This window comes from Symphalangus syndactylus, chromosome 16 (assembly GCF_028878055.3).
Source record: "Symphalangus syndactylus isolate Jambi chromosome 16, NHGRI_mSymSyn1-v2.1_pri, whole genome shotgun sequence".
Classification (NCBI taxonomy): domain Eukaryota; kingdom Metazoa; phylum Chordata; class Mammalia; order Primates; family Hylobatidae; genus Symphalangus; species Symphalangus syndactylus.
In genome coordinates, this window is record NC_072438.2 from 10978015 (window position 1) to 11002913 (window position 24899).

Below are 24899 nucleotides of genomic sequence, written 5' to 3' on the forward strand. Positions count from 1 at the left end.
CGGCTCACCACAACCTCCACCTCCCAGGTTCAAGCGATTCTCCTGCCTCAGCCTCCCAAGTAGCTGGGATTACAGGTATACGCCACCACACCTGGCTAGTTTTGTATTTTTAGTTTCTCCGTGTTGGTCAGGCTGGTCTCAAACTCCCCACCTCAGGTGATCCGCCCACCTCAGCCTCCCAAAGTGCTGGGATTACAGGCATGAGCCACTGTGCCCGGCCCAGGAATTGACATCTTTGAGTCTTCCAATCCGTGAACATGTTACATTTCTCCACTTACTAGATCTTTGTTTCATCAGTGTTGTGCAGTTTTCAGCATACAGGTCCCATACATGTTTTGTTAGATTTGAAACTAAGCATTCTAGTTTAAAAAGCCCAGAATCTCATCTGAATCCACTCCCTTGTGGAGGAGGCTCCTGACAGCTGTGTTGAGACCCTTTCCATGTAAAGACTGTCCCCGGCCCCCACCACACACACGCACACCCCCCCTCAATGAACAGCAGGGACAGACCTAGGACACCTGCTGCAGATGCTCCCAGGAGTCCCTGGCCCACAGCAAGTCTGAAATCCCGCTGGGCACACATCACCTGGCAGTCCCCTGACTAGGCCAGCCTCAGTCGTCCAGGCTCCTGGCTCCATCTCTGAATTATCCTTCTTTTTCATGAAAGGCAGCCTGTGTTTGCAGCTGGAGAGTTTTATCTTCCTGCTTCCCGGTGGTAGGAACCTGAGGGTTCAAGGCCTCTTGTATCGCCTGGCCCTTTCAGTCCAACCTGGCAGCAGCTTCCATCCATGTAATTCTGTGACTCTTAATAGGGTTCATTCAGTTCATTAGAAGCCACACCCGTGGGCTTTTCAGAATAGCACCATCTTGGGCTCCTGCAGAGGAGCAAGAAGCCTTATTGAGGGAAAGAAAGGTTCTAACAGCTGGGCATGGTGGCTCACACCTGTAATCCTAGCACCTTGGGAGGCCGAGGAGGGCAGATCACCTGAGGTGGAGAGATCGAGACCAGCCTGACCAACATGGAGAAATCCTGTCTCTACTAAAAATACAAAATTAGCTGGGCGTGGTGGCACATGCCTGTAATTTCAGCTACTTGGGAGGCTGAGGCAGGAGAATCGCTTGAACCCGGGAGGCAGAGGTTGCAGTGGGCCAAGATCGCACCACTGCACTCCAGCCTAGGCAACAAGAGCGAAACTCTCTCAAAAAATAAAATTAAAAAAATAAAGAAGGCCCTTTACCCAGCGCTACTCGCTGAGTGCCACTAGCTTCAGACACAAGAAAGGCAGACACAACTCTGACCCTCCAAACATGTCCGCTCTCATGGCAGCTGGCCCACCTGGCAACACCACCAATCAGTTAAAGAGGGTTCTTTTCTTTTTATTTTTGCAATATCTCATACAAAAGCAATAGAAACATAACAGTCTTAACAAGAAGTTTACAATTGAATATTTGAACAGAAAATCTGTACACATTATCATTTACAGCAATTTTACATGGTAAATTAACTGATTGTTTTAAAATGTTCTTTCTAAATCGCTCCACTCTGCTGCCCAACTCTTGGAGTATTCTAAAGAGTCTAACTAGTGCTATTTACAAGTACCAAATTAAGACCATATAACTTACATAAAACCTATTAGTTTAATAGCTCAATTTAACAATGTCTGACTTCAGAGTGCTGTTATGACATATTGATAAAAGGCCAAAAATTAAGTTTCCATAAAGATATTAAAGGTGTCTGAGAATACTTTGATGCCTATAAAAGTGGCTCTCAATTGGTCCCATGGATTACATGGTTAAATCCAAAACACTCCATCTGACAAGCAGCAACTGAAGATGCCTGTGGAAAACCAGTTAAGTAGACCTGTCAGCTTACCCTGGAGGACAACAGGGATTACGCAACTAAGCTCGCTGGAAGATTGCTTCAAGTACTTTCTTGGATTTAGCTCCATTTACAATTTAAAACATGCAAAATATACTCACTATACATAAAATTAATGTTTCTTAAGAAAGTAAGGCAAAAATAATTCATCATGAGATAATGGACTACTAACAGAGAAACCACCAGGTACAAGTGCACACACATGCTTGGTGCCTGGCCAGCCTTCCACCTAGTCGGGGAGGAGCTGTTTCTCTTCCTGGCCGCCAGGTGGCAGTTAGCTCATGGCTGAGAAGTCTCTCAAGGGTTCAGTTAAACAAGCTTCCAAATCAAACTCATCCTCCACTTGACTGTCCATGTGTCTGACCTTCGTGGGTGTGCCAGAGTACACATCCTGGAAAACAGAAGCATGGGTCAGTTGACATTCATCTCACCCTGAAAACAGAGGCCACTTCCTACACCCCACAGCTTATGTGGTAAATCGTGACGTAATGCACAGCAAGGTGTACACTTCATGTGCAACTGAGACAGATTTTAATAATGACACTGCAAAGAGAAACCACATGTACCATTTACAAGACGCTGAAATTTAGATGTCCACACATTTTATTTTTATTTTGTAGAGACAGAGTATATGTTGGCCAGGCTGGTCTCGAAATTCTGGGCTCAAGCAATCCTCCTGCCTTGGTTGGCCTCCCATTATGCTGGGATTATAGGAAGGAGTCACTAGTCACTGCGCCTAGCCACGTACATAGTTTATAAGCATGGAAAGAATTCTAAAAGCCTAGACAAAACCACAAATAGTGGCTGTCTCAGGACAGGAGACAGTATTTAAACTGATACATTTAAAAACGGTTTTCTTTTCTCTTGAGACAGAGTCTCACTCTGTCACCCAGGGTGGAGGGCAGTGGTGCAATCTCGGCTCACTGCCACCTCCACCTCCCGGGTTCAAGTGATTCTCCTGCCGCAGCTTCCCGAGTAGCTGGGATACATGCCTGCATGACCACACCCAGCTAGTTTTTGTATTTTTAGTAGAGACTGGGTTTCACTATGTTGGGCAGGCTGGTCTTGAACTCCTGACTTCAGGTGATCTGCCTGCCTCAGCCTCCCAAACTGCTGGGATCACAGGCGTGAGCTACCACACTCAGCAGACGGTTTTTTTTGTTTTTGTTTTTTTGAGACAGAGTCTTGCTCTGTTGCCCAGGCTGGAGTGCAATGGCGCCATCTTGGCTCACTGCAACCTCCACCTCCTGGGTTCAAGCTATTCTCCCACCTCAGCCTCCTGATTAGCACGGACTACAGGCACCCACCATCATGCCTGGCTATTATTTGTATTTTTGCAGAAACAGGGTTTCACCATGTTGGCCAGGCTAGTCTTGAATTCCTGACCTCAGGTGATCCGCCTGCCTCGGCCTCCCAAAGTGCTGGGATTACAGGCGTGAGCCACCGTGCCTGGTCCAAACTTCAGTTTATAAGGCAGCATGTGTTGCTAACAATTCACCTGCAACCACCAAGCTGAAAGACTTATCCAAAGAAAGTACTTACAAAGTCATCCTGAGAGCTGGTCTGGGGCTCAGAGCTGCTTTCTGCAGATTCAAGGTCTACAGGGTGTCTGTTAAACAAAATCCAACAGATGCGTCAGGCACTAACTTAACAAAGCCAGAAGACGGGGTGCTGCAAACCCCATCCATATGGTACAGCCACAACACTGACAGTGTGCCCTAGGCTCCCTAAGGGGTCAGCTTTCAGTGACTATTTGACAGACTTAATCTCAGCCCAATCAATCCAGCAAAGAGAAAGCTGATGGCAATGAGAAGCAGCAAAAAGATCTGCTGGGCTCACCACACAAGCATCCTTGGAAACAGAAGCACTCATAAGCCCAATTTTTGAGGGGGAGAAACAAGCACTGTAATGAACATACTATGCATTATCACTAATTTTTCCAAGTTTCTACTCAGAGAATGGGACAATGGTGTCACACTGGGGGAAAAAACCCGAATGACATCTGTCAGGACGAACTGGTAAAGCCACTTACAATCGTTTCAAACATGCCAGTCTCTAATAAATTTCCCAGCACAGAGGAGAAACTCAATTGTTTGTTTAAAGAATGTGTCTGAGGAAGTGAGAGGCTCAGGACCAGAGGAGAGCTGAGAAGAAACCCCACATAGAGGGAGGGAGGTACAAGATCATTCTCTCTACCTTCCTGGTCAGCAGGTATTCCCATGATGCAGCAAAAGTTCAGGCCTGAGACATTTCAACTAGGCACAAGTTTAAAGGCCAACAGGGCTGGGAGCGGTGGCTCACCCCTGTAATCCCAGTACTTTGGGAGGCTGAGGCGGGCAGATCATGAGGTCAGGAATTCCAGACCAGCCTGATCAACATGGTGAAACCCCGTCTCCACTAAAAATACAAAAAATAGCTGGGTGTGGTGGCGTGTGCCTGTAATCCCAGCTACTCAGGAGGCTGAGGCAGGAGAACCACTTGAACCCAGAAGGTGAAGGTTGCAGTGAGCTGGGATCATACCACTGCACTCCAGCCTGGGTGACAGAGCCATCTCAAAAAAAAAAAAAAAAAAAAAAAAAGCCAACAGAGAAAGAAAGCCTTCCTTCCTTAATTAAGAACTTTTATTTTCACGGTTGAGCCGAAATGACTCAAATACTTTTTAGGATATTTATATTTAAAATACAAATTCCAGAGATTGTTGTAATTTTTAGGGGAAAAACAACTACAACAACAAAAACAGCAAAACAACAAACAAAAACTGTATTCCCAGAATGACTTTGCTTGAAAAAATAAATTCAATCCAGGAAGCAAACTCTTCCTTCCAGCTGCCTCCCACCCAGTACAGAAGAACTCAGCACCAGGCTGCAGCAGCTGCTCTGCTCCCCAACAGCTGCTGGGGGACTTGGCGCCAGACCCTCCTGTCCCAGTGGTGCACAGCTGCTCCAGTCACTGGACCAATCAGAGAATCACAGAACAAGAATGCAATAAAGACATACATTTCTTGCAAATCACATCCTTCTTCAGCTGGAGGATCCCAAAAATGCAGAGCCACCTTCCAGAGCTTGATTTGCTGGTCCCATGAACGTCGACTATACTTCTTAAATTTATTAGGGGTCTTGGGATGAATGCCAGGTTGTCGAAGGTGTCTACAGGAGAAAGATTATTCTAGCACATGCCCACATGCCACTCACATTTCCACATTAGCTTGAAGATTAATCAAACTATGAGATTAGTATTATTTTAAATATTATAGATCACCAGGCATGGTGGCTCATACCTGTAATGCTAGCATTTTGGGAAGGTCATGCCAAGATCACTTAAGCTCAGGAATTCGAAAATGGCCTGGGCAACACAGTGAGACCTCGTCTCTATTTAAAAAAAAACAAAAACAAAAACAAAAAACAGCTAGGGGCGCTGGGAGCGGTGGCTCACACCTATAATCCTAGCATTTTGGGAGGCTGTGGGTGGATCACCTGAGGTCAGCAGTTCGAGACCAGCTTGGCCAACATGGTGAAACCCTGTCTCTACTAAAAATGCAAAAATTAGCCGGGCGTGGTGGCCTGTACCTGTAATCCTAGCTATTGGGGGGCTGAGGTAGGAGGATCACCTGAACTCAGGAGGCAGAGTTTGTAGTGAGCCGAGATCGTGCCACTGCACTCCAGCCCGGGCAACAGAGCAAGACTTCATCTCAAAAAAAAAAAAACAAACAAACAAACAAACAAAAAAAACGCTGCTGGGCGCAGCAAATAACTTGAACTCAAGAATCTGAGATCAGGCCGGCCAACATGATGAACCCTCATCTGTACTAAAAATACCAAAAATAAGCATGGTGGCTCATGCCTGGAATCCCAGCTACTCCAGCGGCTGAGGCAGAAGAATCGCTTGAACCTGGGAGGAGATGGTTGCAATGAGCCTAGATCATGCCACTGCAACTCCAGCCTGGTCAACAGAGCAAGACTCCACCTTAAAAAAAAAAAAAAAAAAGTTGGGCACAGTGGTTCACGCTGTAATCCCAGCACTTTGGGAGGCTGAGGCAGGCAGATCACGTGAAATCAGAAGTTTAAGACCAGCCTGGCCAACATGGTGAAACCCCAACTCCACTAAAAATACAAAAAATTAGCCAAGCGTGGTGGTAGACACCTGTAATCCCAGCTACTCGAGAGGCTGAGGCAGGAGAATCACTTGAACCCAGGAGGCGGAGGTTGCAGTGAGCCGAGATCACGCCACTGCACTCCAGCCTGGCGACAGAGTGAGATTCCATCTCAAAAATAAATAAATAAATAATCAACTGAGATCCTACAAAATGAACAAATATGTTAAAAAAAACAAAACGAAACAAAAAAAACACTATCCGGGCCGGGTGCGGTGGCTCACGCCTGTAATCCCAGCACTTTGGGAGGCCAAGGCGGGTGGATCACCTAAGTCAGGAGTTCGAGACCAGCCTGACCAACATGGAGAAACGCCATCTGTACTAAAAATACAAAAAAATTAGCCTGGGCATGGTGGCGCATGCCTGTAATCCCAGCTACTCGGGAGGCTGAGGCAGGAGAATCGCTTGAATCTGGGAGGTGGAGGTTGCAGTGAGCCAAGATTGTGCCATTGCACTCCAGCCTGGACCAGAGTGAAACTCGGTCTCAAAAAAATCACTATCCACTGGGCACAGTGGCTCACGCTTGTAATCACGGTACTTTGGGAGGACTACTTGAGGCCAGGAGTTCAAGACCAGCCTGGGCGACATAGGGAGACTCCCATCTCTACAAAAATTTAAAAATTTAGCCAGGTGTGGTGGCATGCACTGCTAGTCCCAGCTACTCAGGAGGTTGAGGTAGGAGGATTGCTTGAGGCCAGGAGTTCAAGACTACAGTGAGCCATGATGGTTGGGCACGGCGGCTCACCCCTGTAATCCCAGCACTGTGGGAGGTGGAGACAGATGGATCACAAGGTCAGCAGTGCGAGACCAGCCTGGCCAATATGGTGAAACCCCGTCTCTACTGCAAATACGAAAATTAGCCAGGTGTGGTGGTGGGCACCTGTGGAGGCTGAGGCAGGAGAATCGCTTGAACCTGGGAGGTGGAGGTTGCAGTGAGTTGAAATTGCGCCACTGCACTCCAGCCTGGGCAACAGAGCAAGATTCCGTCTCAAAAAAATAAATACACAGTGAGACATGATATGCCATTGCACTTCAGCCTAGGTAACAGCAAGACTCAGTCAGCAGGGAAAAAAAAAGCACCATCACATTGAATCTTACTATTCCTTTGCTGGCTATGTTCCAAAAAAAAAATATATATATATATATTTTTTTGAGATGGAGTCTTGCTCTGTGATCCAGGCTGGAGTGCAGTGGTGGAATCTCGGCTCACTGCGACTTCCTCCTCCCGGGTTCAAGCGATTCTCCTGCCTCAGCCTCCCGAGTAGCTGGGACTACAAGTGTGTGCCACCACGCCCAGTGAATTTCTTGTATTTTTAGTAGAGACGGGGTTTCACCATGTTAGCCAGGATGGTCTCGATCTCCTGACCTCGTGATCCACGCTCCTCGGCCTCCCAAAGTGCTGGGATTACAGGCATGAGCCACTGCACTCAGCCAAAAGTAAATTTTTTTTTTTTTTTTTTTTTTTTTTTTTTTTTTTTTTTTTTTTTTTTTTTGAGACAGAGTCTCGCTCTGTCGCCCAGGCTGGATGCAGTGGCACGATCTCGGCTCACTGCAAGCCCCGCCTCCCGGGTTCATGCCATTCTCCTGCCTCAGCCTCTCCGAGTAGCTGGGACTACAGGCGCCCGCCACCACGCCCGGCTAATTTTTTGTATTTTTAGTAGAGACGGGGTTTCACCGTGGTCTCGATCTCATGACCTCGTGATCCGCCCGCCTCGGCCTCCCAAAGTGCTGGGATTACAAGCGTGAGCCACCACGCCCGGCCAGTAAATTTTTTTTTAAGAGACAAAGTCTCACACTCTGCAGCCCAGACTGGAGTGCAGCGGTGTGATTAATGGTTCACTGCCGGGCGCGGTGGCTCACGCTTGTAATCCCAGCACTTTGGGAGGCCGAGGCGGGCGGATCACGAGGTCAGGAGATCGAGACCACGGTGAAACCCCATCTCTACTAAAAATACAAAAAATTAGCCGGGCGTGGTGGCGGGCGCCTGTAGTCCCAGCTACTCAGAGAGGCTGAGGCAGGAGAATGGCGTGAACCCAGGAGGCGGAGCTTGCAGTGAGCCGAGATTGCGCCACTGCACTCCAGCCTGGGCGACAGAGCGAGACTCCGTCTCAAAAAAAAAAAAAAAAAATGGTTCACTGTAACCTTGAATTCCTGGGCTGAAGCAATTCTCCCACCTGTCTCCCAAGTAGCTAGGACTACAGGTGCAAACCACCACACCTGGATAATTTTTAAATTTTTTGTAGAGATGAGGTCTCCTTATATTGCCCAGGCTAGTCTCCTGGCCTCAAGCAGTCCTCTCGGCCTCCCAAAGTGCTGGAATTACAAGCATGAGCCATTGCACCTGGCCCAGAAAAGTAAATTTCAACCCCAATCCTGCCAAAAAGTTCAAGAAAAAACTAAAGCTTTCTTTATATCCTTCTGTGTCTGTGTGTTTGAGGGAGCAGGATAGGCAAGAACATGCTGCTTAAAGGCAATAGGGCAATGCCAATTTTTTTTTCTCCAATTAGAATTTTACAATATTTAACTTGAACTTCATTTTTTCCCCATCATGTATTTTAATAAGCTTACATCTATATGACTGCTGACTCCCAAGAAATAAAATGTTATCTAACATTCAAAATTATGAAAATGATTTTTGAAATCTTCATGTCTTTAGTTTTTCAGTTGCCAATCCATTCTTTATTTACGTCATAAGCCCCAGTAAGTCTCTATTAAATAGCTCTTAGCAGGTGTGAACTATCCCCAGCATCATTTGTACTACCCAATCTAAGCAACTCTTTAGAAATGCAATGCCACATGGCTTGTTCAAGACATGCCCCTGAAACAAGACTACCTTGGGACTTCTTTAATATAACGATCGTAGGCAATTGTGTTCTTCCCATAGTTGATCTGCTTCTGTCTCCTCATTAGGACACTTTCATCTGTCTCAAAGTCAGCCGGCACAGTAGACATAGACTCCTTTGAATCAGAACTGAAAAAACAACAGATTAACCGAATAAGCCCTGCAATTAAGATCACCATGTATGTAAGGTAAGCCAAGAAAATGTCAAAACACAATAATGGAGGATTCACTCCAGACTTCCAACCATACGAATCCTAAACAGTCCAGAGACTGCACGTATAGGAATTTAGTACACAACAGATACAGTATTTCAAATTAGTGAAAAAGGTATTAATAAATGCTACCGCGACAGTCAGCATTTGTCACAATTTTTTTTTTAACAAATTACAGGTCTATCAAATTAGAAAAGAAACATTTACACAGCCTTTACCTTCCTGATGATGATTTTCTCTCTCTTCCAAAGTCATTGATGAGGAGTTTCCTTTTATATCTGAGGGCAAAATAAATATTGCTGTTTTTAAAAAAGGTATAAAAATAAAGCAGCCAGGTCTGAGGAAGCTCCACCCTGATACCCTCAGGCACACCATCCTATGCAATCCAGAAGCTCTGTGGGCCAAAAGAAATCCTTGTCAGGTTCAGTTTAAGTAGTGAGATCCACACAACAAAAATTTACATCCCCCCAGGCCGGGCATGGTGGCTCACGCTTGTAATCCCAGCACTTTGGGAGGCCGAGGTGGGCGGATCACAAGGTCAGGAGATCACAAAAAAAATTAGCCGGGCATGGTGGCGGGCACCTGTTGTCCCAGCTACTCGGAGAGGCTGAGTCAGGAGAATGGCGTGAACCCGGGAGGCGGAGCTTGCAGTGAGCCGAGATTGCGCCACTGCACTCCAGCCTGGGCGACAGAGTGAGACTCCGTCTCAAAAAAAAAAAAAAAAAAAAAAAAAAAATTTACATCCCCCAAAACTTGGCAGCATTAAAAAAAGAAAAACAAAACATAAATTGAAATAAATTTTTATTTTAAAAACACCAAACTTACTAATGGGACTCGTATGCCTACTGGGCACTGCATACCTTCTCCAATCTTGGGAGACCAGACGTGCCCCCTTTTGTGTTGTTCCTCATGAACTTCCTGAGGCATCTGCTTTCTATTGCATTCATTACCAGAACACAGTTTTGCCAAAAAAAAAAAAAAAGTATGACATCTCCAAAAGGAGTCTAGCGCAATCTGACGTTGAAACCACGAGCTACCTTGAGCTCCAAGTTCATGTGGGTATCTTTTTTTTGGAGATGAGGTCTCACTCTGTCACCCAGGCTAGAGTACAGTAGCACGATCATGGCTTACCACAGCCTCATACTCCTGGGCTGAAGCAATCATCCCACCTCAACCTCCCAAGCAGCTAGGACTCCAGGCAAGGGCCGCCATACACATCTCAAAAAAAAAAAAATTTTTTTTTTTTTTTTTTTTTTTTTTTTTTGAGAGATGGAGGTCTATGTTGCCCAAGCTGCTCTTGAACTCCTGAGCTCAAGCGATTCTCCTGCCTCAGCCTCTCAAAAGTACTGAGATCAGGAGTGAGCCACCACGCCTGGCCTGTTATGCAGGTATCTAAATTATGTCATGTATCACTGTGCCTCCTCTCAAAATCTAAAATCCACCCAAGTTTGCTGAGTTGTTCAGTGCAGTTTGGACGCCAGAAGGTAATGAAGTAATTTATCTCCTGTGCATCTAGAGTAGCACTGGCTATATGACACCATCTTTGTACGATTCAGAGATTAGTCCTGCAAATCATTTGCTGCAGGGCCTCATTCTCTCTAGTATCATAGATGAGAAAGACTGGTTTTCAGGTATGATGAAAACCCATTTTCATTTTTTTTTTTTTTTGAGATAGAGTTCCCTCTTGTTGCCCAGACTGGAGTGCAATGGTGAGATCTTGGCTCAGTGCAACCTCCGCCTCCCGGGTCCAAGTGATTCTCCTGCCTCAGCCTCCCAAGTAGCTGGGATCACAGGCATGCGCCACCACACCCGGCTAATTTTGTATTTTTAGTAGAGATGGGGTTTCTCCATGTTGGTCAGGCTGGTCTCGAACTCCTGATCTCAGGTGATCCGCCCGCCTTGGCCTCCCAAAGTACTGCGATTACAGGTGTGAGCCACCGTGCAGAAAATCCATTTTCATACTCTTATACTGCTAGTTTGTAGTCTGTTAGTCTCCTTGAAGCATAGTAAGCTGACATTTCATACCCCTCTTACTGTCGGGAAGTAAGCCGGCCTGCCAGTAATGGCTCACTAAAGGGCCAGGAGTTTAAATTACACAGGTTGCACTAAAAGCCGTAGCTTTGGCCAGGCAAGGTGGATCACGCCTATAATCCCAACGCTTTGGGAAGCCGAGGCGGGCGAATCACCTGAGGTCAGGAGTTCAAGACCAGCCTGGCCAATATGGTGAAACTCAGCCTCTACTAAAAATGCAAAAATTAGCCGGGCGTGGTGGCATACGGCTATAATCCCAGCTACTCGGGAGGCAAGACTCCATCTCAAAAAAATAAATAAGTAAATAAAAGCCGTAGCTTTCCATCACAAAGGGTATAATCAACAGAGCAGTCCAAACAGTGCTGTTTTCCAAAACAGGACAATTTTCAGGTACAGACCCATGAGATATCTGAAGAACAAATGGGATCTACTCACAGCACAATCTGGACAGGTGGAATACACGTGAATAAGAGCTGCACATAACCCCTGGCAAGGGGTGACTTGAGAGAGCAAGTAGGCTATAGGTATGCAAGAACTGTCCTAAGACTTGTGAATGCAACACAAACTATACAGGTCAAGTCAAACATTCTAATTTTATAGTTGAGAAAGTCAAGACCTATATAAATATAATAATTCACTAAAAACATTGGTACTCACATCTGTGAACTCCTAGTTCCTTTCTTCTACCAAGGCATACATCCACCCACACATTTTGATACCAGAAGAAATGACAAATAACTCCCCCAAATGTTCAATAACCAATTCTCACGTATTCCTATCCCTTTTCAAAGGAGGCTGCTATAAATACCATCACTGGCTGCCAAAATGAAAACAGGTAGTCTAGGTATGCTTCCGTGGCTGACACGCAAGACACATTTTTCTCAAGACCCTGTTTGATTTATCAGCCACTTGTTGGCTAAAATTATCTTGCGAAATACTTCAACCAATTATGAGCCACATTTTAACTGGGTTTGAATAAACCCAGTCCTTGCAACTGGGTTTCAGTTAGACAACTGATCAAAAGAGAAAGGATCAACACACTGATAATCAAGGGAGATTAAACAGTGGTTAAGGATGCAATCAGTAATGGTAATGAGTCAACAAAGAGGAAGTAGCTTAGTTTGCAAGAACTTGGATACACACAACAATCTTGTGTACAACTGCAAGAGGTTCACAGAATCCAAGTTTGAGACCTTTCCTTGTATGATGGCATCTCTGAGCTGTGTTTGTTGCCTAAGCCAAGTGTCAATGTATTCCTTCATCTGGAGAGAGCACTCCATCTACTGTGCTGGGTTGTGTGAGCACCGCATACAGAAGGTCAGTGGTAACAAATGACTGTAGTAAGTTCCTGATAGGCCAGGCACAGTGGCTCATGCCTGTAATCCCAGCACTTTGGGAGGCCGAGGTGGGCGGATCAGGAATTCAAGACCAGCCTGGTCAGGCATTTGAGACCAGCCTGACCCAAAACGGTGAAACCCCGTCTCTACAAAAAATACAAAAATTAGCCAGGCGTGGTGGCCTGTGCCTGTAATCTCAGCTACTCAGGAGGCTGAGGCAGGAGAATCACTTGAACCCGGGAGGCGGAGGTTGCAGTGAGCCGAGATCTTGCCACTGTACTCTAGCCTGGGCAACAGAGAGAGAGTGACGCTCTGTCTCAAAAAAAAAAAAAAAAAAAGTAAGTTCTGATAGTCCTCCAGCCTGCAATCCAGCAGTAACACCACTGTGCACCTACTTCCACTCTCGGAAGGATTACCACCAAGAGGACAGTGGTCTTGAAGCTTGAAAGAGTGGACCCGCCTGGAGGGCTTTTCACAGGATAGCCAGGCCCCACCCCATTCGCAGGCCCAGGTTTTCTAACAAGTTCCCAGGAAATGTTGATGCCTTTGGTCTGGAGCCCAGAACTTTCCTGAGAACCACTGTTCTAAGACATATATCAAATTTAATGTGTTACTGAAAACGCCACAGATTAACACTTCAAGGTGGTCCAAAATGTGTACCTTGCCATTTCTTTGTTAACTCTGGTCCTCATTTCATCTTCTTCAACTGCACTTGCCCAGTCAGAGCATCTGGAACGGGGTTTAGGGCCTTCAGGAGTGGTAAAGCTGCAATAAAACGAAAATGCTACTGAACCATGACACATACTTTCTTCCAAACTGTATGTCAAGAAATATTCAAAGGCTGGTGGGACACAGTGGCTCACGCCTGTAATACCAGCACTTTGGAAACTGAGGTAGGAGGATCACTTGAACCCAGGAGGAGTTCAAGACCAGCATGGGCAAGATAGTGAGACCTCATCTCTATCCCCCAACCCAAAAAAATAAAAGCATTATATCAGTGACCTATGTGTATCAAACCATACTAAACTGGAGTTTAGCAGGACAAAAGCAAACTAGATGTAGAACATAACCTATCAGCTGACTCTGTCTATCCAGGGCTGTCTTACTAGAGCAGAAGTCACAGAGCTCCCTGGCAGTGTGCCCACTGTGTTTGGGGGTCTAACAAAACCAACTAGATTTTAGACTTCAAACTAAATTATCATTCCTTTTGGGTGTCCACACTTCAGTAGTCCAGGGCTATCATATGGCTAAAATCAAGGTATTTGGTTCATCTCTGGTATGTGTTTATAAAGTGATTAAAATGAGAGATTTGCTTCAAATTTTTGCAGTGCGTGTGGCAGTCAGAAAAACCCGTATCTAGTTTTCAGCTTCAGTTCTGACATTTCTATGAGTTAACCTTATCTCATTGATCCAACATCCAGCCTGATGCTGGAGCTCATGAAGTTGACTCTCTAAGAAGTTCAGAGAGTGTAGAGTTTCCCATCCTGTATTTAATTTGTCCCTATGCCATTAGTCCCAGCTTGAAGTCATTGCCAATGTCAATGTTGACAGGATTGCGACAATATTGCCTTTCATAAAACCGACGACCAAAGAATTCCATTATTCTAACAAAGCCCGAGTTTCACAGATTGTGGGCCCATCTAGACAGATGTGTGCATGCTTGATGGTGCAGAGCAACTACTCACTTCTACCAACCTCATGCTTCCCCTGGCTGGCCATACAGAGGGATTCGTTGTCATACTGAGAAGGCTCTGCAAGATAAGTCTCTAATTGAGGCTATCTCAGGTGGGTGTTTCCGCTGTGTAGTCCCAAGCCTTGGGACCAACTTCTGATAATGAAGCAGGCTACCAAAAACTTACCCAGCCCACCCCAGGAGTGTCTGGATTTGATCATGGATGTAGCACACACCAAAATCACTAAGACTTTAGACTACTTGTTTTATTTTGCCAGATCATGAGAGAGTCTTTAGTTCTGAATTTTCTGTAAGTCTGAGTACTTCGTAGAATTATAAAGCAGGTACAGCTGACACCTTCTCACCATGTTGTAAATATTTACTGAGACTGGACACAATACTGAGGGATGATAATCTTCTGATTTATCCAATGCTGACTGTCTAGAGCAAATTGTCCACTCTGTGAGTGGTCCTGTAACATGTATGAACATATTTCTGGGTGCCTTAGAAGTTGTCTTTTTCATGTGTGCTAATATGCAGTATTTATACATTGTGAGAAGTTGATTTTAATAAAAAGGTTGGAACTTCATCTCCAAAATAAATAAATACCCAAGCATGGTGGGGCATGCCTGTAGTCCCAGCTGCATAGGAGGCCCAGGCAGGAGGATCACTCTAGCCCAGGAGGTCAAGGCTGTATGAGCCATGATCCTGGCACTGCACTCCAGTCTGGGCAACAGGGCAAGACTGTATCTCAAAAAAATATATATGGTGGCAGAGGACAGTGGCTCATATTTGTAATCCCAGCACTTTGGGGAGGCCGAGGCGGGTGGATGACCCAAGGTCAGGAGTTTGAGACCAGCCTGGCTAACATGGTGAAACCCCATCTCTAATAAAAATACAAAAATTAGCCAGCTGCAGTGGTGCGCACCAGTAGTCCCCAGCTACTAGGGAGGCTGAGGCAGGAGAAGTGCTTGAACCCCAGAGAAGGAGGTTGCAGTGAGCCAAAATTGCACCACTGCTCCTCCAGCCTCAGCAAGAGACTCCGTCTCAAAAAATTAATAAATAAAATAATAATACAGAATAGCTAGCATATCCATTTACCTTTCAGGTGCATGTAATTAATAATTCAGAATGTTAGGTACACTATGATTACAATGTGTATGGAGAAGCATATGTCGGAGTCCTTGCTGTGTCAGGACTCCGTCTACTGGCAAAGTACCCGCTATGCTTGAGTTAAACCACATCCAGGAGCTCAGTTCCATCTCAAGTTCAAGGTAGTCTTCAGTCAGTATCGGGAAATTGGCCGGGCAGTGGCTCACTCCTGTAATCCAAGCACCTCCAGAGGCCGAGGCCAGCGGACTGCCTGGGCTCAGGAGTTCCAGACCAGCCAGGGCAACATGGTGAAACCCCGTCTCTACCAAAATACAAAAACTTAGCTAGGCGTGGTAGCGCGTGTCTGTAATCCCAGCTACTAGGGAGGCTGAGGCAGGAGAATCCCTTGGACCCAGGAGGTGGAAGTTGCAGTGATCCACCAGGTGGAGTTGCAATGAGCCGAGATCGTGCACTGCACTCCAGCCTGGGGGAGAGACCCTGTCTCAAAAAATAAATGAATAAATAATAGTCCAGGCGTGGTGGCTCACGCCTGTAATCCCAGCACTTTGGGAGGCCGAGGCAGGTGGATCACCTGAGGTCAGGAGTTCAAGACCAGCCTGACTAACATGGTGAAACCCCGTCCCTACTAAAAATACAAAAATCAGCTGGGTGTGGTCACGGGTGCCTGTAATCCCAGCTACTCGGGAGGCTAAGGCAGGAGAATCACTTGAACCTGGGAGGTGGAGGTTGCACTCCAGCCTGGGCGATAGAATGAGATTCTGTCTAAAAAAATAATATATAAAATTTAAAAAATAATAATCAGGAAATCCGAAAGCTTAAGGCTTTGTGCCCCAAATTCTGGCAGTTCAAATTGATGTATCTTATTTATACATCAGACATAAACTCACATTATTTTTCTACCCCATTTTTCTGTTGATCACTACTGATATTAAAACTAGATACTGGGCCAGGTGCACAGGCTCATGCCTGTGATCCCAACACTTTAGAAGGCTGAGGCGGGCGTATCACGAGGTCAGGAGTTTGAGACCAGCCTGGCCAACATGATGAAACCCTGCCTCTACTAAAAATACAAAAAATTAGGCTAGGCATAGTGGCTCACGCCTGTAATCCCAGCACTTTGGGAGGCTAAGGTGAGCTGATCACTAAGTCAGGAGTTCCAGACTAGCCTGACAAACATGGTGAAACCTAGTCTCTACTAAAAATACAAAAATTAGCCAGGCGTGGTGGTGTGCACCTGTAATCTCAGCTACTCAGGAGGCTGAGGCAGGAGAATTGCTTGAACCCAGGAGGCAGAGGTTGCAGTGAGCTGAGATCACGCCATTGCACTCCAGCCTGGGCAACACAGCAAGACTCTATCTCAAAAAGGAAAAAAAAAAAAAAATTAGCCAGGCTGGTGGCGCATGCCTGTAGTCCCAGCTACTTGGAGGCTGAAGCAGAACTGCCTGAACTTGGAATGCAGAGGTTACAGTGAGGTGAGATCATGCCACTGCACTCCAGCCTGGCTGACAGTGAGACTACGTCACAAAAAAATAAACTAGATAGTAACTTTAAATACAACAAATAAGCAACCTATTTTAGCTGTAAACCAAATGCTGTGCTTTGAAAATGCAATTGCAGTAACAAATGAATAATCCTCTTATGTAATTATCATTTCTTCCCTTACAGTCACACAACTCGGATAGACTTAAATTGGATTTCTAAAAGTAAATTTCCAGATTCTAAAAATGGTAGAAAGTTATGAAATCAAATTAGGTAATTAACTGAAAATTAAATTGACTCAACAGAGGCTTGTCCAGGATTGGATACAAGCATCCTCACTAGTGTATCAAGAGGTTCAAGTCTGGGTCTCCCAGCCTAACAAATTCCTGAACTACAGGAATAATTTAGGCCGGGCGCGGTGGCTCACACTTGTAATCCCAGCACTTTGGGAGGCCAAGGCGGGCGGATCACGAGGTCAGGAGATCGAGACCACGGTGAAACCCCATCTCTACTAAAAAAAAAGAAAAAAAAAAAAAAGAATAATTTAAAGCCTGTGTATGTGAATGACCATATACTACATACCGTATTTTGGTACCTTTAAATCCATGTCTTAGATTAAGTAGGTTATATTCACAATCTATCCTATCTTGGGACAACAAAGCCTAATTTTACACACTAAGCTAACAACCTTCCAAAGAGTACTTCTAGATCTTATCGATCAACGAGCTGGCTCCATTTGTCAGGTGCCTCCAGGCATTATCCACAATGTGCAAACACCAGTGCAAAGGCCCTAGGACAGAAGCATTCCTACAGTTGGAGGAATGATACCAAAAACTCCCGTGACGTCTAAAGCACTGTAAGGATTTAATATTTTTATCTTCAGCTAAATGGGACCACGGGAGGGCTCAGAGCTTGATCTCAATAAGGTTTGATTATCTTCCCTTCATATGTGGACCTAGGGCCTCTTCTGTACCCACCCCTAGACCCAAGTCTTTTTTTTTTTTTTTTTTTGAGACGGAGTTTCACTCTCATAGCCCAGGCTGGAGGGCAATGGCGTGATCTCGGCTCACCGAAACCTCCACCTCCTGGGTTCAAGGGATTCTCCTGCCTCAACCTCCCGAGTAGCTGGAATTACGGGCATGCGCCACCATGCCCGACTAATTTGGTATTTTTAGTAGAGATGGGGTGTTGGGAAAAAGGCTTATCGGGTGCCTGTATAAGCTGGCCATAAAAATATGGCACAGTAAGTTCTGAAAAGCCACAAGAGGCCTCTGAGGAGGAAAGTCTCCTAATTGTCATCATGTTCCCATGCTCAGAGCGAGACCTGCTCTTATCTGTAAACACTGTGTTCAAGGAGAAAGACACTCCTTTAAAGCACTGGAATGTGGACAGATGTGCAGGATCCTAGTTAAGCGTGCTCCCACTAGCTACTCTCCAATAAGTTAAAGATATGCTGTTTGAGCACAAAGGAGATTCATTCAAACCACTATAAATTACGCCTATGACGCACTGCCTCCCTTTCACGGTTTCACCCTGAACATCTACTTTTTTTTTTTTTTGAGACGGAGTCTCGCTCTATTGCCCAGGCTGGAGTGCAGTGGGGCGATCTTGGCTCACTGCAAGCTCCACCTCCTGGGTTCACACCATTCTCCTGCCTCAGCCTCCTGAGTAGCTGGGACTACAGGCGCCTGCCACCACGCCCGGCTAATTTTTTGTATTTTTAGTAGAGATGGGTTTTCACTGTGTTAGCCAGGATGGTCTCCATCTCCTGACCTCATGATCCACCCACCTCGGCCTCCCAAAGCGCTGGGATTACAGGTGTGAGCCACCGTGCCCAGCCTACTTCTTAAAGTGATTGTACTCAATAAATAGTGTGGAGACCAGAACTCTGGGCCTTTTGCAGCCTCCATTTTCCAACTGGTCCCCTGGCTCCCACCTTTATGAACTCTTTTTTTTTTTTTAGACGGAGTCTCGCTCTGTCGCCCAGGCTGGAGTGCAGTGGCACGATCTTGGCTCACTGCAAGCTCCGCCTCCCGGGTTCACGCCATTCTCCTGCCTCAGCCTCTCCGAGTAGCTGGGACTACAGGCGCCCGCCACCACGCCCGGCTAATTTTTTGTATTTTTAGTAGAGACGGGGTTTCACCGTGGTCTCGATCTCCTGACCTCGTGATCCGCCCGCCTCGGCCTCCCAAAGTGCTGGGATTACAAGGGTGAGCCACCACGCCTGGCTCCTTTATGAACTCAACCTGTCTCTTCTCATTCCTTTGTCACCACCGGACTTCGAGTACCCTACAGGTAGTGTCGAGGCTGGTCCCCAACAATGGAGTTTCTCCATATTAGTCAGGCTGGTCTCAAACTCCTGACCTCAGGTGACTGGCCCGCCTTGGCCTCCCAAAGTGCTGGGATTACAGGCAGGAGCCACTGTGCCCGGCCCCCTAGACCCAAGTCTCTAAATCTCATCTATATGTCCTGGCAACTCACTGTGCCTGAAGATGCCTCCCATGTAGACTCCTACACCCCATTCCCTTTCTTGACATCTCCTTTGCTTCTCTAAGCAGCTTCTCAAGCCTCACAACTTCCCATGCCCAGCTGCTCCAGCCCATCTTCTCTCTTAGCAAACGGCCCCAATCAACAGCGTTCAGACCTAAAGGCTTGAGTCATTCTTGATGCCTCTTTCCTCTGTAAACCAAAAAGTGTCTCAGACAGGTCTCAATTACTTTAGGAATTTAGCTAATGTTAAGGACATACCTAGAAGAACATGAAATTACAGAAAGAGTCTGTGGTCTGTGCCTTTCTCCAGAGATGATTGTCAGGGCTTCCATATTTAAAAGAGAAAAGTAGGTTGAAGGAGAAAGGATCTACATGTTCCTAGAGAAAAGGAATAGTCAATTATGTATTCCTAGTGTGCTCGGTAAGTCGCCACTTAAGGTGAACAGAATTCACCCGTGGAGGTAATCTTTTATCTGTAGCTATCTGCTTAGAAACAAAAAGAAACACAGAGGTGGCCGGGCGCGGTGGCTCATGCCTGTAATCCCAGCACTTTGGGTGGCCGAGGTCGGTGGATCACTTGAGGTCAGGAGTTCGAGACCAGTCTGGTCAACATGATGAAACCCTGTCTCTACTAAAAATACAAAAAATTAGCCGGGTGCGGTGGCATGTGCCTGTAATCCTAGCTGCTGGGGAGGCTGAGGCAGGAGAATCACTTGAACCCGAGAGGTGGAGGTTGCAGTGAGCCGAGATCGCGTCACTGCACTCCAGCCTGTGAGACAGAATGAGACCCTGTCTTAAAAAAAAAAAAAAAAAGAAGAAGAAACGCAAAGGTAGTTTCTTGCATGACTCCGCCTTCAGCATATTATTTTTTCCTTTCGGCATAGTGAACTTGGGTCCGATTTTTTTTTTCCTTTCATGCCTCCCATCCCCAACCCATCACAAGTCTCACAGGTCCTGCCTTCAGAAGTCCATCCTGAACCATGCATTTCCCCCCACCTTCACTGCTCCATCTCGGCCAAGTCACCATGCCTTTCAGGGCACGTAGGAGCAACAAGCCCCCAATGCAGAACGGGCCACCAAAGCCCCTCGAGAAGTGTTCTCTAACCATAGCCCCGAAGAGCCCACCACTATGACCACTGGCACCCCTGCTTATTTCCTCCAGACCCTCATCGGCTGTCCCACCCCTATCAAGCCCTCCTTTCGCTCGCATCTTGACCCTCCCTGCACACTGCCTAACCTAGAAAATGGCCAAGCAGGTAAGCCCTGTAAATTCACTTCTCCTCGGGACTCGGGTGTCCCCTGACTTCCACGTGTTCACGAGAAGCTCGTCAGAGACCCTGACCTCTCCCGGGAGCACAACACAGACTCGAACTGGCTAACTCGGGCTGACACCGGTTCAGCTGACTCCCATCCTGGCAAGAGGCTTCCGGAGTGTTCCAGCGCCTCCCAGGCCTGCTGCGGCCACCCTAGCCCAGGCGCCGCGCGGAGACAAAGGTAAAAGGACGCAGGGTGCCGACCCGACCGATCGCGGCACCGCGAGAGCGCGACGAGGTCCCTGGAGCCCGCGGCCTCGTCAAGGGCCCCACCGCGCCCCGACCCCCGGGTCCCGCGCCCACCTCTCGGGTCTGCGCTCGGCGCCGCGGTGCTCTGCCTCCTCGGCGTCTTCGGGCCTCCAGCGCCTGCCGTCGGCTCTGCGCTTCCGTCCCAGGCTCCATCGCGCGGGGGACGGCGGGCTGCGGGGAGGGACGCGGTCGGCTGGGCTCGGGAGGTCCGGGACCGCCGTACGACCCCCGCCCCGCAACACCCCGGCCCCGCACAACCCCCGCCCCACGGGGCACGCGCTCCCTCGCCCGCCGCGCAGCCCGGCCTCACCTGGCGTCACCGTCGCAGCGGCTCTGATGCCTCGGCGGGCTTCGCGGGCGGCAGGCCATGGCGGCACGGGCCGGGCGCGCAGCGCAGAGCCGGGGCTGAGGCGGCGGCGACGTGGGCAGGGAGCGCAGAGCAGGGAAGGGCCGGGCCTGAGGCAGAAACCCGCGTCCCCGCGCCGACGCTCACAAGCTCTGCGCGCCCTGCCCCCAACCGCCTTTATGTGGGCGCCGGGCCCCGCCCCTCGGCCTCCCGCGCGCTCCGGGTCGGGCGAGACCATCGGGCCACGCCGCAGGGGTCCACTCAGCTGCGCGCGCCTCGCCAGCCGACTGGGGCTAGGGCGAGGCCTCAGGACCGCAGGCAGCCGCGAAGCCCGACTGCCCGGCGCTCGGCTCGGGAGCCGGATGGACGCCGTGGGCTGAGGAGAGGACTAAGGAAAGGGTTGCCCCCCACCCGCGGGATTGAGGCGACCGGGACGCCGCGGGCCCCTGCGACGCTGATAGGTCGCGCCTTGGAGGGCGGGGGCAGCTTTGGCGGGAGATTCGGCCGCGCGCGACGCGGCGCAGGGCCGGGGGGAAGGGCAAGCGGCACGTTTCTCAGCCTGGGTCGTAGCGCATCTCCCATTGGTCCCGGCCTGGGTGGGGCGCGGCTCTGCTTGGCCCCTGCCCAGGTGGGGGCGTGTCTTCTCCCTGGCGGGAACCCGGAACCCGGAAGGCGCGGCCTGTGGCGGGTCCTGACTGCTTCCCACTGTCCCGTGGCCGCTGCAGGCCCCGTAAGCGCCGTCTATTGTTTTGAGCCGCTTAAAGTTTTGGAGTAACCTTTTAGGTAGCGATAGTTGACAACTACACTGAGTCTTTCCAGTCCCACTGCCCTGGCCGTTGGCCGCACACCGGCCACCGACTGAGCCGCTAGTCTCGCTTGCCGCTGCCTCCCTGCCCGTCCGTGACGTCCTCCACTGTGTCGCCGGTGCATGACGCTCCCATCCTCTGCCTGGAGTTGCCTGGGCTTGAAGTATCCTGAAGAATCCCTGGCTCAGCAGGGAGGCCCCACCTGGAGGCGAGGTCCTGTAGATCCGCACCATCCCGTCCGGCTTCCCCGCCGTCACAGTTGCAGCTGACGGCCCCGCGGATCCAGCCAAATAGAACCCCAACGGGTGCACTACACCTGGGAACAGGTTCCCACAGCTTCCTGTTGGGGATAAAGTGAGGGATGCAGGGGAGAGTGGAAACAGCCATAAGAGTGGGCAGTGGGGTCAGGTCCAGGAGGCTGAGCCCCAGGGATGCTTGGGATCCCTCTAAGGCCTTACACCTCTGGGAGGGCCCGACTTTTGCACCTGCTGCCCTCAGGACTGTGCCTTGGTGCGTCCACCGCCCCCTTTTGAACTCGAAAAGGTCATCCTCAGACTGGGACGGACACATCCTGTCCCCTTCCTCCCCAGGCCCTGGGCATCCCGTAACCCTCAAAAACTGTAAACTAAAATCCTGGCAGGGCGCGGTGGCTCACGCCTGTAATCCCAACACTTTGGGAGGCCGAGGCGGGAGAATCATCTGAGATCGAGAGTTAGAGACCCGCCTGACCAACATGAAGAAACCCTGTCTCTACTAAAAATACAAAATTAGCCTGGCGTGGTGACGCATGCTTGTAATCCCAGCTACTCGAGAGGCTGAAGCACGAGAATCGTTTGAACCCGGGAGGCGGTGGGCTAAGATCGCGCCACTGCACTCCAACCTGGGCAACAAGAGCGGAACTCTGTCTCAAAAAAAATTAAAATAAAATCCTAAGCCCCCAACAACTGAATGGACCCCCTTGCAGCCAAGGGGACACCAGTGGCAATAAGATACCAAATTATGAATAGGACCTTGCCAGGCAAAGGTTAAGTCACATACCCTACGTTTAAACTATATTCTTACTGCCACACTGCTTTTCTTTTCCTCTTAGTAGCTCAATAAGCACTGGCCTTGAGCTTAGCAATATTGGAACAGTGCAGTGGCTATGATGGCTCATGCCTGTGATCCCAACACTGTGGGAGGCTGAAGTCAGAGGATTGCTTCAGGTCCAGAGTTTAAGACCAGCCTGGGCAACAGCGAGACCCTATCTTTACAAAAAACTTAAACAAAAAGGCTAGGCACTGTGGCTCACACCTGTAATCCCAGCATTTTGGGAGACCAAGGTGGGAGGATCGCTTGAGCTCAGGAATTCGAGACCAGCCTGGGCAACATAGCAAGACTTCATCTTTACTAAAAATCAAAAACATTAGCCGGCCGTGGTGGTGTGTGCCTGTGATCCCAGCTACTGGGAGGCTGAAGTGGGAGGATTCCTTGAACCTGGGAGGTCAAGGCTGCAGTGAGCCCAGATGGCGCCACTGCACTCCAGCCTGGGCGACAGAGTAAGACCCTGTCTCAAAACAATAAAAACCAATTTGCAGTTCCACCAGATGCTGACTGATCCCCCAGCCCCTATTCCACCAGCCATAACTATAGGTTTCATTGGACAAGAGACTGATTTCAGTAACTTGGTCCAGGTAAGAGACCACAGTGATGGACCACTTCTGGCCTGTGTAGAACCTCATTATAATATATTTAAATGTTAAGTCTCCACCCCAAAGTGAATGTGGATTGTATGTTTGTTCAGGATGCATGCGGCAGGACTGCCTCCATGAATATTCATAGCTCCTGTCACCTGCTGAATATGCATGTCTAGCCAACCTATTCAGCATAAAGCTCCTGCCCCAACCCCTCCTCCTCCTCTGAAGTGCCTGTCTGTGGTCTTGGCCAGAGGCTGTGCTTTCCAGTCTGAGGGATGGCCACCTTGCAGGCTGTTAACTATTTTTATTTTTTTGAGACAGTCTCACTCTGTCACCCAGGCTGGAGTGTTGTGGCGCAATCTCGGCTCACTGCAACCTCTGCTATCCAGGTTCAAGCGATTCTCGTCAGGCTGTGACTTTTTAGAAGAAATAGTCTCCTCTAAGTTAACAGCACACAGCCAAAGAGTCCCAAGTGCCTGTGAGCCATAGGGCCTGGCACAGTCAGGGCCCATAACAGCCCCTCAGTAGATGCTCACTAGATCTCTGTCATTGGCTAAAGCAGTGCCTGGTTGTGTATGCAAAAGAATGCCAGTCAAAGTACCACGCTGGAAAGAATGTGAAGACACTCGTAGCGCAGGAAACTAGAGCCCACTGTCATATCTTTCAACAGGATTACGGGTACTGTTTCCCCAAGAACCGTCCTGTGGGTCGAGAAGCAGAATGGGGAAATGGCAGCAAGCACTCACTGTCCGTCCGGTTGCTGGGGTGCTCACCTGAGGGCCCAGTGCTGTGGGGAACCCCAGGGTGCTGTCTTGGCTGCCCTAGGTGCTCTGCTGGCAATTCCTGGGCCACCCTGACCCACAGTGAGGTCAGTAGAGACAGCCTGGTGTCCCTACAGGACGCAGCTGCAAACATAAGTGACACCGAAAAGCTGCTCACTCCTTGGCTACCCATGTGTCCCCACATCAGTGCCTGAATCTGGAAGCAGCCAGTGGCGACCACACGGTGACTTCCCCCAGGACGTGTCTCTGCCCCTCCCACCCTGCTCCTGCAGATGGCCCTGGGTCAGGGGTTCTCAAGACCCCAGAGTCCCCAACTAGAAATCAGAGGGGAAGGTTCCTACTGCACCCACCTCCCAACCAATGGGATTTTTCCTCCTTATTCTGAACAAAGCACGCGACGCACGCAATTCCCACGCCACGCACGCAATTCCACCTCTGAAGTGGCTTCTCCAATACCCCCAGGCCATTCTCCAACTATGACAAAAGTTTGGTTTTAATATCGGGCAACACAAAACACAGTACA

The 24899-nt window shown here is 48.6% G+C and overlaps 1 protein-coding gene across 3 annotated transcripts; it reads right to left on the minus strand.

The window, feature by feature from the left end:
• Positions 1 to 1360: 1360 nt before the first annotated feature.
• SLBP (stem-loop histone mRNA binding protein) lies at positions 1361 to 21647 on the minus strand. 3 transcript variants are annotated; one of them, XM_055245485.2, is made up of 8 exons: positions 21077 to 21647; positions 20821 to 20937; positions 13111 to 13215; positions 9301 to 9360; positions 8862 to 8999; positions 4875 to 5024; positions 3421 to 3487; positions 1361 to 2269 (listed from the first exon to the last, which is right to left on the minus strand). In XM_055245485.2, the coding sequence occupies exons 1-8, from the start codon at positions 21133 to 21135 to the stop codon at positions 2153 to 2155; spliced, it is 813 nt and encodes a 270-aa protein (XP_055101460.1). In that variant the 5' UTR covers positions 21136 to 21647; the 3' UTR covers positions 1361 to 2152. The 3 variants fall into 3 exon arrangements, with proteins under 3 accessions (XP_055101460.1, XP_055101463.1, XP_055101462.1); XM_055245488.2 differs by lacking the exon at positions 20821 to 20937 and having other exon boundaries at positions 21077 to 21540; XM_055245487.2 differs by lacking the exon at positions 13111 to 13215 and having other exon boundaries at positions 21077 to 21290.
• Between the last annotated feature and the right edge of the window lie 3252 nt (positions 21648 to 24899).